The sequence below is a fragment of the Symphalangus syndactylus genome, chromosome 12 (assembly GCF_028878055.3).
Source record: "Symphalangus syndactylus isolate Jambi chromosome 12, NHGRI_mSymSyn1-v2.1_pri, whole genome shotgun sequence".
Classification (NCBI taxonomy): domain Eukaryota; kingdom Metazoa; phylum Chordata; class Mammalia; order Primates; family Hylobatidae; genus Symphalangus; species Symphalangus syndactylus.
The window spans coordinates 132,921,081-132,938,893 of record NC_072441.2 but is presented as its reverse complement, the minus strand read 5'-3'; the positions used below and the strand labels follow the sequence as shown (position 1 = coordinate 132,938,893).

General features: G+C 47.2%; 1 protein-coding gene across 18 annotated transcripts in view; it reads left to right on the top strand.

Annotated features, from left to right (window-relative positions):
- ARMH1 (armadillo like helical domain containing 1) overlaps positions 1 to 17,813 on the top strand; it is a 53,228-nt gene that overhangs the window by 23,419 nt on the left and 11,996 nt on the right. For 15 of the 18 annotated variants that reach the window (XR_008652904.2, XR_008652903.2, XR_008652906.2 and 12 more), the window contains 4 exons: positions 664 to 732; positions 1,614 to 1,780; positions 4,521 to 4,717; positions 7,660 to 7,744. Coding sequence is in view for 13 of the 18 variants with exons in the window: in XM_055255330.2 (XP_055111305.1) it covers positions 664 to 732; positions 1,614 to 1,780; positions 4,521 to 4,717; positions 7,660 to 7,744 (518 nt within the window). In the remaining 5 variants the exon portion in view is untranslated. Of the gene's footprint in view, positions 1 to 663; positions 733 to 1,613; positions 1,781 to 4,520; positions 4,718 to 7,659; positions 7,745 to 11,187; positions 12,374 to 17,813 lie in introns of those variants that run through there. The other 3 variants (XM_063627659.1, XM_063627660.1, XM_063627658.1) reach the window with 3 other exon arrangements.

Below are 17,813 nucleotides of genomic sequence, written 5' to 3'. Positions count from 1 at the left end.
GGTTCCTTTTCTGTTGTGGCTTGATTTCATACCTTGTATCTGAGCTGATGCGTGCTTTGGGTACTTTATTATAATGAGGCTTTTTGCAAAGACTCACATTAAAAAATAACATTAAATACTGAGGTTGTTTTAAATCAGAGTTTAATTTTTCCACCATCTCCTATTATTCTTGTTAGAAAGCCAATTCTTCATAAGGATAGTGACCTCCAGTGTAAAACTTTGAACAAGTACAAAAATTGAGAATTAATGATGAAGCTGGTTCTTTTTAGGGAAATCTAAGAATGAGGCACAAAGTCATGAACTATGCTGAGATCAAGGATGCAATGGGCATGGCTTAGAGAGGTTTGAGATATTGACCCCCAGCCTTCTCCAGGGACCCTTAATTCATCAGAGCCTCCTTGTTCCCTAGAAAGCCTGTAAGAGCCAAGGTGGCTGAACTGCCACAGAGGAGCTTCCTGGAGAACAGTGAACAGCCAGCACCCTCTTCCCCCAACCCTGTGTGTACTGCCACTTCCCCTTCAGCTGGTAGCTCCTCTCAGGGTAAAGAGGCACAGTTCAGCTACTTGGCCACCCTGGGCCCTGGGTGGTACCAGAGATCAGGCCCGGGCTCTGGCTTCTGTGTGAAAAACCACCCTGAAACTCACTCTTTAACGTGTCATACAGCTATATGACTGACTCATGTTTAGAAAAGCTTCTCAGGTCCATTGGCATCTTCTTATCAGCTGTAAGCAGGTGAGTTCTGTTCTAGCGTGATTCTGGGTGTCTCAGTGGCATCTCAGGCTCATGATGTCCTTGGCATTCACACCACCCAGGGCCACGGATTCCTGTTAGCAGTGGGTTCCTTGTAGCTCTTGGGATGGGCCCAGAGGTAATGTCCACCAGGATCCTGCTCTAGTTGCTCCCCATCCCTTGCTCTGCAGTGAACTAGTCAGCACCCTCTCCATTGTGAATTACAGAAAACCAACTCATACTGGACTCAGAAAAAGGAAAATCAGTGGCTCACTTAACTGGAAAAACCCAGAGGGTAGAAATATATATTTCAGCCCTAACTAGATCCAGGGCTGAATGTCATCAGTACTTGGCCTCCTTCTCTGTCTTTTCCCCCATTTCTGTCTCTTCTCCTCTGTGTTCATAGACCTCCATATGCCATGGTCCTCAGGAGTTCTAGACATACCAAAAACAGAGCAGATCCTTTCCACAGCTTCCCAAGAAAGTCCCAGGCTTTGAGCCTCATTGGACCAATTTAGATCCCATGCCCAGCCCCAAACTTCTGCAGTCAGAAGGGTGACATACCGTCACCTCCTCACCCCACCAAAACTACATGGCCCATGAGTGGCAGAGAGCTGATTCCCCAAGTGACAGTTGAGGTGGTATTTACAAGAAGAAGGAGAAGAGATGCTGGAATGGCAAAACCAAGAACTGTCCCTAGTATGTAATTCCAGTCTTTCCTGCTGGAAGGAAGAATTTCCACACTCTTGTGTCACTTTACCTATGGACATTTCCTGGATAGGAGGGCAAAGTATGTGAAGAGGGGACCTTGGGATCTCTTTGAAAGCTCAGTGCAAAGGAACTTGACAAGAGTTTTATTTCTACTTTTCTATCCCTCTGGACAGTAATCGGTACCTTATAGAATTTCTTGAGGTTGGAGGTGTCCTAACACTCTTGGAAATACTTGGGCTGGAGAAGATCAAGGAGGAGGCCAAGAAGGAATCTGTCAAACTACTTCAGGTTATTGCGAACTCTGGCAGGACATACAAGGAGCTTATTTGTGAAAGCTATGGTGGGTACTGTGTGTGACAAGATGTGTCTCCCTAGGGGCCTGAATGAAATGGTGGCAGAACCCACCACTGCTATAGGAAAAACACATCATGGAACTGGTTGAACAGGAAGCTTTTTGTGCTCCTGTCCATGTCACCACTGGAAGACCCAGATTTATGATTCTCCTGATTCATCATTTGCTCACATTTTTCAGTAGTGGTTTTAGAAATACTTCTCCTTTTTAAATATATCCTCTTTCAGGCATCCATTCAAAGATTTGTTGAGCTGTGGCCCAATATCTTTTGTGAAATTGAGTTATGAGGCCAGGCGCAGTGGCTCACACCTGTAATCCCAGCATTTTGGGAGGCCAAAGCGGGAAGATCACCTGAGATCGGGAGTTTGAGACCAGCCTGACCAACATGGAGAAACCCCGTCTCTACTAAAAATACAAAAAAATTAGCCTGGTGCAGTGGCAGGGGCCTGTAATCCCAGCTACTTGGGAGGCTGAGGCAGGGGAATCGCTTGAACACAGGAGGCAGAGGTTGTGATGAGTTGAGATTGTGCCATTGCACTCCAGCCTGGGCAACAAAAGTGAAACTCCATCTCAAAAAAAAAAAAAAGAAAGAAAGAAAGAAAGAAAGAAATTGAATTATGAATAACTCAAGAAATAAAATTGAAGGCCAGACGCAGTGGTTCACACCTGTAATCCCAGCACTTTGGGAGTCCGAGGTGGTTGGATCACCTGAGGTCAGGAATTTGAAACCAGCCTGGCCAACATGGCAAAACCCCCTCTCTACTAAAAATACAAAAATTAGGCCAGGCGCAGTGGCTCACTCCTGTAATCCCAGCACTTTAGGAGGCAGAGGCAGTTGGATCACGAGGTCAGGAGATCAAGACTATCCTGGCTAACACAATGAAACCCTGTCTCTACTAAAAATACAAAAAAAATTCAAACGCGTGGTGGCACGCACCTGTAATGGCAGCTACTTGGGAGGCTGAAGCGGGAGAATCGCTTGAACCCGGGAGGTGGACGTTGCAGTGAGCCGAGATCGCACCGTTGCACTCCAGCCTGGACTACAGAGCAAGACTCCGTCTTAAAAAAACAAAAAAAGGAAATAAAATAAAATAAAATTGAAATAAAATTATTGAATACTGTATGCTAGATATATGCCAGATGCTAGGGATACAAAAATGAATACAATATAGTTCCTGTCCTCAGAGAGTTTAGAGTCTGGTGAGAAAAGTAAATAATCTAGTTTTTTTCTTTTTCTTTTTTGAGACGGAGTCTCACTCTATCGCCCAGGCTGGAGTGCAGTGGCGCAATATCGGCTCACTGCAACCTCTGCCTCCTAGGTTCAAGCAATTCTCATGCCTTAGCCTCCCAAGTAGCTGGAATGACAGGCATGTGCCACCATGCCTGGCTAATTTTTGTTATTTTTAGCAGAGACGGGGTTTTGCCATGTTAGCCATGGCTGGTCTCAAACTCATGAGCTCAAGCGATCCACCCACCTTGGCCTCCCAAAGTGCTGGAATTACAGGCATGAGCCGTCACACTCGGCTCAATAATTTTAATATAATCTATGAAGTGCTCCAAGTGAGGCATGTAAAAGAGATACCATCCCCCCCATCTCCCTTTTTCTTTTTCTTTTTTCTTTTTCTTTTTTTTTTTTTTTTTTTTGAGTTAGAGTCTCGCTCTGTAGCCCAGGCTGGAGTGCAGTGGCGCAGTCTCGGCGCCTCCCGGGTTCAAGTGATTCTCCTGCCTCAGCCTCCGCAGTAACTGGGACTACAGGCGTGTGCCACCAGACCCAGCTAATTTTTGTATTTTTAATACAGACAGGGTTTCACCATGTTGACCAGGCTGGTCTCGAACTCCTGAACTCAAGCCATCCACCTGCCTCGGCCTCCCATAGTGCTGAGATTACAGACGTGAGCCACCACGCCCAACCCACATCTCCCTTTTTCAAAGCACTTCCCACCCTGCATTCTCATCAAGATTCTCCTGCCTATCTACCCCATGGCCTCTCAAAGCCTCCGTGTCTTCATCCATAAAGTGGGAGTAACACCTTCCTCTCGGTATGGTTTCTGGGATTAAGTGAGTTAGTATTTATAAAACCATTTTGCAAACTGCTGAGTGCTATACAAGTGTTATCATGGCCAGGTGCCATGGCTCACGCCTGTAATCCCAGCACTTTGGGAGGCCAAGGCAGGTGGATCACGAGGTCAGGAGATCGAGACCATGCTGGCTAACACGGTGAAACCCCGTCTCTGTTAAAAATACAAAAATTAGCCGAGGCTGGTGGCACACGCCTGTAGTCCCAACTACTTGGGTGGCTGAGGCAGGAGAATTGCTTGAACCCGGGAGGCAGAGGTTGCAGTGAGCCGAGATTGCACCACTGCACTCCAGCCTGGGCAACAGAGAGAGACTCCATCTCAAAAAAAAAAAAAAAAAAAAAAAAAAAAACCACAAACAAGTGTTATCATATAGCAATAAAAAAATGCATGTTTTATTTGTGAATTGTGCAGAGCCATTTTAAACTTTAAAACACAGATTTTGACATGCCTATGCTGAAACAAAATCCTCCAGCCACATAGCTCTAAGGTAAACAAGACAGTGATGCAACATCAGAACCAAGCCTCAATTTTGCTTTGGTTGAACAGGCTTGGTTGAAGAGCTCTTAATCCTATTCATATTATGTAATCTTGAGTGAGGATTATTTTCATAAATCCCTTCCAATTTAGCATTTCCTCTCTTCTTTGCTCAGGTGTACGATCCATAGCAGAATTTTTGGCAAAGTCTAAGTCAGAAGAGACCCAGGAGGAAGTGCAGGTTCTGTTGGATTCTCTAGTCCACGGCAATCCCAAGTATCAAAATCAAGTGTATAAAGGTCTAATAGCTTTGCTGCCCTGCGAGTCCCCCAAAGCCCAGCAGCTGTCCCTGCAGACTCTCAGGACTGCCCAGGTGAGCCAAGGCTGCATGCTCCTGTGGTTCTGATTCAGATGCAATAATCTTACAATTACCTTCCGCAGCTGCACTCCACACGGGCATGAGAAACGGAGCTCAGCCTCCCACTGCATGTCTGTTGTTCAATCAGCATTACTTCCAGAAGGCCAAGGTAGGGCAGAGAGTTCATGCCTCCCAGCAGAGTGATTTGTCCTGTTTACTTAAGAATCAGAAAGATGTTGGCAGACTTAAAAGTGGTTGAGACAAGCAACAAGGATGATGAAAGGGCTGTAGAAAAGATTAAAGGAGTCGATTTGATAGGGAAAGAATAATGGTGCATTTGTAGACAGCATGTAAGTGAAGAGGCCAGATCTCCAGTGCTGGGGAAGGCTTTTTTTTTTCTTGTTGGCTTTTGCCCTTCTCTCAGACAGTACCCTCGGATGCAAGTGAAACCGAATTTGGGGCATGGTGAGCATATGAAGACATTGTGCCTAGTAAAGAGGGCATAGAAGATGAACCATCAGGCCAGGTGCAGTGGCTCAGGCCTGTAATCCCAGCACTTTGGGAGACTGCAGCGGGCGGATCACTTGAGGTCAGGAGTTTGAGATCAGCCTGGCCAACATGATGAAACCCCGTCTCCACTAAAAGTACAAAAATTAGCTGGGCGTGGTTGTACACACCTGTAATCCCAGCTACTTGGGAGGCTGAGTTCAGAGGATCGCTTAGCCTGAGAGGCAGAGGTTACAGTGAGCCAAGATCATGCCACTGTACTCCCTGGGCAAAAAAGTGAGACTCGTCTCAAAAAAAAAAAAAAAAGGCAAATTCAAAAATAATAATAACTGGCTGTGGTGGCATGTGCCTATAGTCCCAGCTGCTCGGGAGGCTGTGGTGGGAGGATCACTTGAGCCCAGGAGTTCGAGGCTGCAATGAGCTATGATGGCACCACTGCACTCCAGCCTGAGTGATAGAGTGAGACCCTGTCTCTAAAACAATTTTAAAAACAGATCAGATTATCATTATTATCTTCTTTCCACAGTTCCCAGTTAAGTGCCTCATACATCCCAGCCACTGTGTTAGGGGCTTATCTACATTCTCTCTCTCGGTCTTCACTATAGCTAATGGAGGCAGATACTATTCTCCCTTTTTCAAAGATGGTGGAACTGAGCTCAAGAAAGTGTGTTAGGTGACTTATCCAAGGCCACATGCTAAGTAAAAGGTGTTTACTAAGCGAGAATTTAAATCAACCCTCTCCTAAGTCCTTATTCTTTCCACATACCACTCTGCCTCTTCGAAAAAGGGCAATGACAGGGCCGGGCGCAGTGGCTTACGCCTGTAATCCCAGCACTTTGGGAGGCCAAGGCGGGCGGATCATTAGTTCAGGAGTTCGAGATCAGCCTGGCCAGCATGGTGAAACCCTGTCTCTACTAAACATACAAAAATTAGTTGGGCGTGGTAGTGTGTGCCTGTAATCCCAGCTACTCGGGAGGCTGAGTCAGGAGAATTGCTTGAACCAAGGAGGCGGAGGTTGCAGTGAGCCAAGATTGCACCACTGCACTCCAGCCTGGAGACACAGCGAGACTCCATCTCAAAAAAAAAAAAAAAAAGAAAGAGAAAAGAAAAAAAAAAGGGGCAGTGACAGTGATAGAAGAAAAATAGGGTTGGAAAATCAAGGGAAAAGAGTTTCCGTAAGGAGGACATGATCAGCTGGGGTCAGATGCAACAGAGGCATTCAGTAAAGGTAGAATAGAAAGATAGTCCCAGCAGGAAAAGTTTTGGTGAATTAGGAGACTGTCTATGGCAGGAAAAATTAAATCGCAGCAGCCTGTCAAAGGATGAATAGGAGATGAAGAAGTGGCTTCTCTTGGGAAGCTTAGATGTAAAGGGAAAAAAGAGCAATAGCAAAGGAGAAGACAGAGTTGAAGGACGATGTTGTTAAATATGGATGAGCTTGAGGATGTTTAATGCTAAAAGAAAGAACCAATGCAAGGGTAAAGTTTGAGGAGAGAGGAGAAAACGGGCTGTCTGATGGGATGAGGTTCCTGAGGAAGAGAAGATTTTAGGATCTTGGATGAGTTCCATTCTCCTTGCCCTGTGTCCTCTCTCCCACAATCAGAGTAGCCGGACTTGTTCCTGCACCTCTAGCAGGTAGCCTCCTTTAATGCCTCCTGAGCTACAGAGTTCAGTGGCAGCCTCAGCCTAAGCCCAGTGACTCACCACTGCCCTCCCTCCCTCTCCCCCATTCACCCAGGCACCTGGCTGTTTGGAAGTCTGCGTTTCCTTTCTAACAGGTAGACAAGATCTAAAGACTGACTACCTTGGGCGGGCACAGTGGCTCATGCCTGTAATCCCAGCACTTTGGGAGGCTGAAACGGGTGGATCACTTGGGGTCAAGAGTTCGAGACCAGCCTGGTCAACATGGTGAAACTCCGTCTCTACTAAAAAAAAAAAAAAAATTAGCTGGGCATGGTGGCGGGCACCTGTAATCCCAGCTACTCAGAGGCTGAAGCAGAAGAATCGTTTGAGCCCAGGAGGCGGAGGTTGCAGTGAGCCGAGATCGCACCACTGCACTCCAGCCTGGGTGATAGAGTGGGAATCCATCTTTTTTTTTTTCTTTTTTTTTTTTGAGATGGCTCTGTCGCCCGGGCTGGAGTGCAGTGGCGCGATCTCGGCTCACTGCAAGCTCTGCCTCCCGGGTTCACACCATTCTCCTGCCTCAGCCTCCGGAGTAGCTGGGACTACAGGCGCCCGGCACCACACCCGGCTAATTTTTTGCATTTTTAGTAGAGACAGTGTTTCACTTTGTTAGCCAGGATGGTCTCCATCTCCTGACCTCGTGATCCGCCCACCTCGGCCTCCCAAAGTGCTGGGATTACAGGCGTGAGCCACCGCGCCCGGCCGGGGATCCATCTTTAAAAAAAAAAGAAAGACTAACCACCTTGTGCTGTTGTCTGTCTGGTCAGCCAATCGTTGGGACCACACACCCCAGCATCGTGGACCGCGTGCTGAAGGTGCTGGACACGATGCACCTGGAAGTCCAGTATGAAGGTAGGGAGGCTACTCCAGATTGCAGAAGGGGGCACCGAGAGCCAGGCATATCAGCTCTCAAAAGCTTTTTCTTAGTCACAAAGAGCCTTGATGTTGAGTGTCTGGGACAGCCTTGGCAGATGGAAGACGCTGGTTCAGAAAATGTCAGTCACACCTATGCCTTGTGTCAGCCACAGGGTGCCTAGGGTGCCTGAACGGTTACGAGAATCTGCCTGGGTCCAGAGCTGGCTCTGGCTCCCAGTCTTATGTGATGCTTTCTGGCTAAACAGAAATCACCCTGAGGAATGTCCTTCTTCTAAGAAACTAAACTGAATAGTCGTAGTATTTGGTTGGTTGTTTTTGCTGGGTTTTTTTTTTTTTTTTTTTTTTGAGGCAGGGTCTTGCTTTGCTGCTCAGGCTGGAGTGCAGTGGTACCATCATAGCTCACTGTGGCCTCAAACTCCTGGGCTCAAGAGATTCTCCCTCCTCAACCTCCCAAGTAGCTGGGACCACAGGTGTGCACTACTACATCCATCTAACTTTTTAATTTTTTGCAGAAATGAGGTCTCACTATGTTGCCCAGGCTGGTCTTGAACTCCAGGCCTCAAGGGATCCTCTCACCTCAGCCTCCCAAAGTGCTGGGATTACAGGCATGAGCCACCACACCCGGCCAGGAGTTTTTATTTATTGGGAACTTTTTTTTTTTTTTTTTTTGAGACGGAGTCTCGCTCTGTCACCCAGGCTGGAGTGCAGTGGTGCAATCTCAGCTCACTGCAAGCTCCGCCTCCTGGGTTCACACCATTCTCCTGCCTCAGCCTCCCAAGTAGCTGGGACTACAGGCACCTGTCACCACGCCCGGCTAATTTTTCGTATTTTTTAGTGGAGATGGGGTTTCACCGCGTTAGCCAGGATGGTCTCGATCTCCTGACCTCGTGATCCACCGGCCTCGGCCTCCCAGAGTGCTGGGATTACAGGCATGAGCCACCGCACCCAGCCTATTTATTGAGAACTTCTATTTGCCAGCCACTTTCCATACATCACCTCATTTACTCTCAAAATAACCATAAGAGGCCAGGCATGGTGGCTCACGCCTGTAATTCCATCATTTTGGGAGGCCGAGGCAGGTGGATCACCTGAGGTCAGGAGTTTGAGACCAGCCTGGCCAACACAGCAAAACTCCGTCTCTACTAAGAATACAAAAAAATTAGCCAGGGGTGGTGGTGTGTGCCCATAATCCCAGCTACTTGAGTGGCTGAGGCATGAAAATTGCTTGAACCCAGGAGGCGAAGGTTGCATTGAGCCGAGATCTCGCCACTGCATTCCAGCCTGGGTAACAGAGCAAGATTCTGTCTCAAAAAAAAAACAACAAAACAAGAGCAATAACAACAAAATAACCATAAGAGTACAAAGCCTGGTACATATTAGGTATTCAAATGTTTCCATGAATGAATGGTAAAGATATGTATTTTTATGTTTTTCAAGATACAACAATAAAACACAGAGAGATTAAGTATGCTTCCCAAGGCTACACAGCTACTGGATTCTAGCCGGATCTGCCTGACTCTAAAGTTTATGCTTTTAACATATAGCGCATGGCAGATAATTAAATGATATAATTTCCTTCCCTTTCCCGATAGTGGTTCAGAGGAAGGAGATTCTATTTTCAACAGGAGGAGATTAAGGAAGGGTTCACCAAGACGGTGGTGTTTGAACTGAGCTGTGGAGAATAGGGAGGATTTGGGAAGGTCGAAAGGAGGAGAGGAGTTCGTTCTGGAAATGGGAATGGTAGAAAGGAAGGCAGACAGGGAAGTACAAGGTGTGTCCTGGGAATAATGGGTAGGTCATTTAGAAAAGGGATGGTAAAGGTCTATGTCTGGGAAAGGTAGGCTAGGAGCAATGGAGGGGCACCTTGAATGCCATGTAGGTAGGTGGCAGTCTCTCCAGTATGCAGCATGGAGCCACTGAAAAGTGAGCTGTGCACAGGTGAGGGTTGAGGGAGTGCAGTGCCTCTGAAGATGGCCTGGGTGGTCCTATGCCAGGTGGGCCAGAGCCACAGGGAGCCACTTGAGGCTGGAGGCCAATTAGGAGGCATTTGGGGTGGTGCAAATGACAAAATAAGAATGTGCTGGCCCAGCTGGGTACATAGCCCCAGGAAGAGAGTATGGACAGCACAGGGGACTGCCTGGTGAGGATTCATTCTCCTGGTGAGAATGAAGCAGCGTATGGATGTCGGAGTGGGCGGGGCCCAGGAGACTGGGACAGACAGGCCCAGTAAGCAGGAATGGTCTGGGCATCAGTATAGGGACTCCTGTGTCCAGGATGACAGGCTGAGCCCCAGGTTCAGGAAGCCTGGGGAGGAGCGCATAAGGAGCAGCCAGGCACTGAGGTTCAGGTACGCAAGTGAGATCCTGGGGAAGATCAACAAAGCTCTGGAGGCCACTTCCAACCTAGGTTATTTTTGAGCAGCACTGCTTAAACTGAATGTCAGGCATATTATCCCTTCAGCAACATTGTCAGTTTTGTATTTTTTGACCCCTGCAAGGTCTGGGTGCATATGTGGGCCTTGTACGTTGAGAAATAATGCTATGCTAAAATCTGTTAGCAGCTGGGGCAGAGTGTCCTGGCTGGAGAGGAGTTGCCAGTGAAGGTGTAGAGTGGTACAGGGACCTAAGTAATAGTCAGACCCTGCACCAGAGGGTTGTCACTGGCATTGGAGCAAGGGGATGACCTGGTAGTAGAATCATGTTAGGAAGCTTAATCAAACAATCCCAAAGACTAGATTGAGTAGCACTGACACCTTCCTCTCCCCACCTCACCTCTGTGTGGCAAACTTGCCCACTCCTCCTCATCCATCCATCACTTCTCAGCTTAAGCATTGACTCTCTAAGCCCTTCCCTGACCCTGCCTTCAACCCCTGCCCAAATGTCAGCCCTACTTCCTTTGAACCACCCCTGCCCCCGCCTCCCCTCCTTTAACCCCCCTCCGCCAGAGCGCTGTTCTCTAAAATGGTACCTTCCCCCTACATAGACTGTGTGCAACTTCAGCTCAGCCATCATGGCTTTTATCCTTATATCCTCAGCACAGTCCCAGCATGTTAGGTCCTCGTTGCATGTTTGCTGAGTGGGTGAGTGAGCGAGTGAGTACTGCACATATGCACTGCATTAGTGATTACTCGCCTCTATGCCTTTCTCCTCCAGACCTCTGAGCAACTCCAGGGAGGGACTGCGTCTGATTCATCTTTTTCCAGCTCAGGTCCTGGAACATAATGGGTGCTCAGTAGAAGTCTGTGAAAAAAAAAATCTTATTTCTTTTTTGAGGCAGGGTTTCACCCTGTTGTCCAGGCTGGAGCACAGTAGCACAGTGATGGCTCACTCCAGCCTCGACCTCCTAGGCTCAAGTCATCCTCCCGCCTAAGCCTCCCAAGTAGCTGGGACTACAGGCACAGATCACCATGCCCAGTTAATTCTTTGTAAAGATGGGGTCTCCCTATGTTGCCCAGGCTGCCCTCAAACTCCTGGGCTCAAGTGATCCTCCTGCCTCCACATCCCAAAGTGCTGGGATCACAAGCGCAAGCCACTGCACCTGACCAAAACAAAACCTCTTATGCTGATGAAGTCCTCCAGAGTTGTAACTGGCCACAGCTTCTCCCAATATCGGCCTAAGTTAGAGTCCTTCTGCATGTATTCAGTAACAACTAACAGTGTGGAAGAGGCAGTGGGAACGTGACTCTGTGACTGCATTTGGTTTGTTATAGGATCATGTGATAACAAAGAAACTACGTGCCTCAAGGTAATTTCAGATATACCAGACTCATAACAGGTGCGCACAAAAAAAATGCCTGTTGAATGAATGTGTTATTATTTTTTTAACCAGGCGCTTCAAAATAGTCTTCCTGTAACTCCAAATGTAGAGAATGCGTATGCCATGATTGCCCACTAGGGGGCACTGTTCCACATGGTCAGAGTAGACCGGAAGTTAAGGAAGCGAAGAAATTCGCACGCCTTCAGTTTCCACTGAAACTGCGCCCGAGGGAGGGAAGGAAAGTTCCGACAGGTCGTACGTGTGGTCCTAAACAGTGGGTGACCGGAGAGGATTAGAAAGTAATTTCTTTGAGTTTGAGTATACCAAATTGCAAAACCAGAGTGAAGCCCTAGGATGCTGGCAGCAGTCAGCATGGAGAAGCAGCCTGTGTCCAAGAGGAGCCTGAGTGACTGCAGGGAGAAGAGTTTAGTAGGTGACAGGGACTGAGCTCAAAAGGGCAGGGTTGGTTTGTTTCTTTAAACAAATATTTATTGAATGTCTGTGATGTGCCGAGAACTGTACCAGACACTGGGGTTTTGTGTTTGCTTGTTTGCACTGAGAAGGAGAAAACTGAATGTCTTGGAAGGAGAAGGGTTGGGGGTGCCCACTCCACTCCCATGTGGCATGTGTGTGGGGCAGAGTGGGAGGTTATTGGCATCCTTCCCTTAGAAAGCTACAAGGAAAGTGGCACCCTCAGGGCAGTGTCCACTGATAACAGGAGGCGGAGGGGCTTAGGGGGCCTGGCGATTGTTTATCTTGCAGTGGGTGTCAGTGATGGAGGAAGCTGCTGGTGGCCTCACCTCCTTTTTCATGAAGACCACCACCTTCCCCCACCAACCTGCCTGACCGGTGAGTCAGGTTAGCCACGTCCTCTGCTCTCCTTCCCATTATGAGAGTGTCCGTGGTTCCTATCACAGGCCTTCTCTTCTGCTTATTCTCTGAAGCACATTCCCTCAAAGACTTCCCTTCTGTAGCTCGCCTCTCCCTTTTTCTCTGCTGGACCATCTCCATTGACGTGCAAATATGCTCTCTATCTTCCATTTTTAAAAGAGCCCCTCTTTGGGAATTTATGGATTAAAAGAGACTTAAAAGACATGTACCAAAAAGGTAAAATTATAGCATTTAGGGATGTACACCCCTCTTTGACCCCAAGTTGCCCCCCAGCTATTCATTTCTTTACCATTTCCTTCCTACTTGACCTCCCAGCTGCTTTCAACCTAGTTGATCACTCCCTCACTTTCTTTTGTTGGCTTCTGTGATAGAAGTTTTCCTCCCACCATCTAGTTTTGCCTTAGTCTCCTTTGCTTGTTTCTCCTATTTCTGTACCAGACTGTTAGATCACCCTCTTCCTTCTCATCTCTGTATACTTTTTCCCTAAGTGGTTTCCCATGTGGATGTCTAAATTTAAGACATCTTAAATTTATGGCCAGAATTCTTGAGTTTCTTCCCAAAGCCTGTCCTTCTTGTTTTCCCTATCTCAAGCAGGTGCGATGGCTCATGCCTTTAATCTCAGCACTTTGAGAGGCCAAGGGGGGCGGGGGGCGGGGGGCGGGGGGGCGCTGATCACAAGGTCAGGAGATCGAGACCATCCTGGCTAACACAGTGAAACCCCATCTCTACTAAAAATACAAAAAATTAGCTGGGCGTAGTGGCATGTGCCTGTAGTCCCACCTACACGGGAGGCTGAGGCAGGAGAATAGCTTGAACCCAGGAGGTGGAGGTTGCCGTGAGCTGAAATCATGCCATTGCACTCCAGCCTGGCGAACAGAGTGAGACTCCATCTCAGAAAAAAAAAAAAATTATCTGAGCATGGTGGCATGCACCTGTAGTCCCAGCTACTCAGGGAGGCTGAGGCAGGAGAATTGCTTGACCCAGGAGGCGGAGGTTGCAGTGAGCCAAGATCATGCCACTGCACTCCAGCCTGGGTAACAGAGGGAGACTCCATCTCAAAAAAAAAACTGCTGAAAATATGCTAACAAATATGTATAAGAAACAAGTCCATGGTAAAATGGAACTGTTTATGAATTTGGAAAATGGTCATTTGTAGAATACAATTTTTGTCTACTTGACCTAGAACCTGGAATTAACTTGACTTTCTAATAAAATGATCATTTCATATATTAATAGCGAAGTTGAAAGTATGGTTCATCAGCCCCAAAGTACAACAGTGGGGCTTGTAGCTGAGCGAACTACTGCACTAACACAGTGGAATCCTCTAGAGATGCTAGTGCAGGGAAACAGCGGCCCTAACTGACCAAACCGAACAGACATGGACAAGGCTTTGAATGCATGACACCTCCTCCCCTGGCCCCCTGAAACCTGGAGAGACTGGTGGTGGCAAGAACCTCATTGTAATTTCCTTCAGTTCTTGGCTGTGTAAAGTTATTTAGGTTCCTGATTCTAAGAGGTATGATTGATCTAGAAATGAATCACAGATTGGCCGGGCACGGTGGCTCATACCTGTAATCCCAGCACTTTGGGAGGCCGAGGCGGGTGGATCACGAGGTCAGGAGATCAAGACCATCCTGGCTAACGCAGTGAAACCCCGTCTCTACTAAAAACACAAAAAATTAGCCAGGCGTGGTGGCGGGTGCCTGTAGTCCCAGCTACTCAGGAGGCTGAGGCAGGAGAATGGTGTGAACCCAGGAGGTGGAGCTTGCAGTGAGCCGAGATCGTGCCACTGCACTCCAGCCTAGGCGACAGAGCAAGACTCCGTCTCAAAAAAAAGAAATTAATCACAGATTTGGTTTACTTCTTTCTTCATAAAAGCACATTTTTTAACTGAGATGACATTCACATAACATAAAATTAACCATTTTAAAATGAACAATTCAGTGGCATTTAGTATACACTCACAGTGTTGTACAACCACCATCTCTATCTAGTTCCAAAACATTTTCATCCCCCGAAAAGGAAACGCTGAACTCAGCAAGCAGCTATTCCCCTTCCACTCCCTTCAGTCCCTGGGAAGCCCCAATCTTCATTCTGTCTCTATGGATTTACCTATTCCATATATTTCACATAAATGGAATCATACAATATGTGACTTTTATGTCTGACTTCTTTCACTTAGCATAATATTTTCAAGGTTCACCCACATTGTAACATGCATCAGTACTTCATTCCTTTTTGTGGCTGAATAATATTCCATTGTATGTATCTACCACAATTTGTTTATCCATTCATTCATTATTAGACATTTGGGCTGTTTCCAGCTTTTGGCTATTGTGAACCAGTGCTTCTATGAACATCCACCTACATGTAATTGAGTACCTGTTTTCAGTTCTTTTTTTTTTTTTTTTTTTTTTTTTTTTTTTTTTTTTTTTTGAGGCAGAGTCTCGCTGTCGCCCAGGCTGGAGTGCAGTGGCGCAATCTCGGCTCACTGCAGGCTCCGCCCCCCGGGGTTCACGCCATCTCCTGCCTCAGCCTCCCGAGTAGCTGGGACTACAGGCGCCCGCCATCTCGCCCGGCTAATTTTTTTGTATTTTTAGTAGAGACGGGGTTTCACTGTGTTAGCCAGGATGGTCTCGATCTCCTGACCTCGTGATCCACCCGCCTCGGCCTCCCAAAGTGCTGGGATTACAGGCGTGAGCCACCGCGCCCGGCCTGTTTTCAGTTCTTTGGGGTATATACCTAGGAGTGGAATTACTGGATCATATGGTAATTCTGTTTAACTCGTTGAGGAACCCACTAAACTTTTCCACAGTAGTTGTACCATTTTACATTCCCAGTAGCAGCCATATATGAGGATTCCAATTTCTCCACTTCCTCACCAACACTTGTTATTCTGGGGATTGTTTAATTATAGCCATCTTAGTGGATGCGAAGTGCATTTTCCTAATGAATAAGGATGTTGACCATAGACTTGTTTCATAGACTTGTTGGCCATTTGTATTTCTTCTTTGGAGAAATGTCTATTCAGGTCCTTTTTCCATTTTTAAAATTGGGTTGTTTGTCTTTTGGTTGTTGGGTTGTAAGAGTTTTTATATATTCTAGTTTCTGTGCTCATCAAATATATGGTTTCTCCCATTCTGTAGGTTCTTTTCACCTTCTTGGTAATGTCCTTTGTTGTTTTCATTTTCAACGATTTAAGTTTCTCATTTATTCATTTACTTATTCAAAAAGAATGGCACTGGGGTGGGCACTGAGAGTATAGTGACAAATGAAACAAGTCCTTGTTCTCACAGAGCTTTGTTACAACAGTAATACTAATGGTAATGTTAACTCGTAATTACTACTAGTGACCAACAATGACTGTGTGCCCAGCATTATTCTAAGCTCTTTTATCATCTCATCTATTCCTCAGAACAACTCTGTGAAGTAGGTACTATTTTCATCCCCAGTTTACAGATGAGGAAACTGAGGCACAAAGCAATTAAATAACCTGTCCGCAGTCTCAAAATGATAAATGAGAAAGCTGTAGATCGAACCTAGGCAGTCTGCCTCCTGCACCCATCCCCTCACCACCACACTATTCTTTCTTCAGTATTAGAACAAGACTTGCCTTGTTTTTACCAGCTTTGAGAAGTAGATAAAAACCCAAGGACACCCTTTTAATCCCAGCACTTTGGGAGACCAAGGCGGGCAGATCACTTGAGGCCAAGAGTTTGAGACCTGGCTGAGCGCAGGGGCTCACACCTGTAATCCCAGAACTTTGGGAAGCCAAGGCAGGTGGATCACCTGAGGCCAGGAGTTTGAGACCAGCCTGGGCAACAAGGTGAAATCCTCTCTCTACTAAAAATACAAAAATTATCTGGACATGTGGCAGGAGCCTGTAATCCCAGCTACTTGGGAGGCTGAGGTAGGAGAATCGCTTGAACCTGGGAGGCAGAGGTTGCAGTGAGCCAAGATCGTGCCACAGCACTCCAGAGTGGGCAACAAGAGCGAAACTCCATGAAACTCTGTCTCTACTAAAACTACAAAAATTAGCTGGGCATGGTGGCTCACAACTGTGGTCCCAGCTACAGGGAACCACAAAAAAAAAAAAAAAAGGACAGACAACATTATTAAGATTACAGTAAACCATATTTTTAAAATTATGTTTTCTTAGCTTCATACCCTTCACAGGGTTAAGCAAATACATCAGGATTTTTTTTCTTTTTTTTTTTTTTGAGATGGAGTCTCGCTCTTGTCGCCCAGGCTGGAGTGCAGTGGTGCGATCTTGGCTCACTGGAACCTCTGCCTCCCAGGTTCAAGCGATTCTCCTGCCTCAGCCTCCCAAGAAGCTGGGATTACAGGCATGTGCCACCACGCCCAGCTAATTTTTGTAATTTTAGTAGAGACAGGGTTTCACTATGTTGGTCAGGCTGATCTCAAACTCCTAACGTCAGGTGATACACCCGCCTCAGCCTCCTAAAGTGCTGGGATTACAGACGTGAGCTACTGCACCGCCTGGGTCTCATTTTAAAACTAGTATTTTTGCCTTACAGAACATTATGCCTTTGCTTTGCACTTTTTTTTTTTTTTTTAAGACGGAGTCTCGCTCTGTCACTCAGGCTGGAGTGCAATGGCAAGAGCCACTGTGCCCGGCCTTTTTTTTTTTTTTTTTTTTTTTGAGACAGTCTTGCTTTGTCACCCAGGCTGAAGTGCAATGGAGTGATCTTGGCTCACTGCAACCTACACCTCCCAGATTCAAGCAATTCTCATGCCTGAGCCTCCCGAGTAGCTGGGACCACAAGCATGCGGCACCACGCCTGGCTAATTTTCTTTTTTTTTTTTTTTTTGAGACGAAGTCTCGCTCTGTCACCCAGGCTGGAGTGCAGTGGCGCAATCTTGGCTCACTGCAAGCTCCGCCTCCCGGGTTCACGCCATTCTCCTGCCTCAGCCTCTCCGAGTAGCTGGGACTACAGGCGCCCACCACCACGCCCGGCTAATTTTTTTTTGGTATTTTTAGTAGAGACGGGGTTTCACCGTGGTCTCGATCTCCTGACCTCGTGATCCGCCCGCCTCGGCCTCCCAAAGTGCTGGGATTACAAGCGTGAGCCACCGCGCCCGGCCGGCTAATTTTCATATTTTTAGTGGGGATGGGGTTTCACTATGTTGGCCAGGCTAGTCTCCAACTCCTGGGCTCAAGCGATCCACCGGCCTCAGGCTCCCAAAGTGCTGGGATTACAGGCATGAGTCACTGCACCTGGCCCTGCTTTGTACTTCTCAGCTGACATGGGCAGTAATTTTAGCCTTTCCTGCTGTATAAGAGGCCACCTGAGGCCGGGCGCGGTGGCTCACGCTTGTAATCCCAGCACTTTGGGAGGCCGAGGCGGGCGGATCACGAAGTCAGGAGATCGAGACC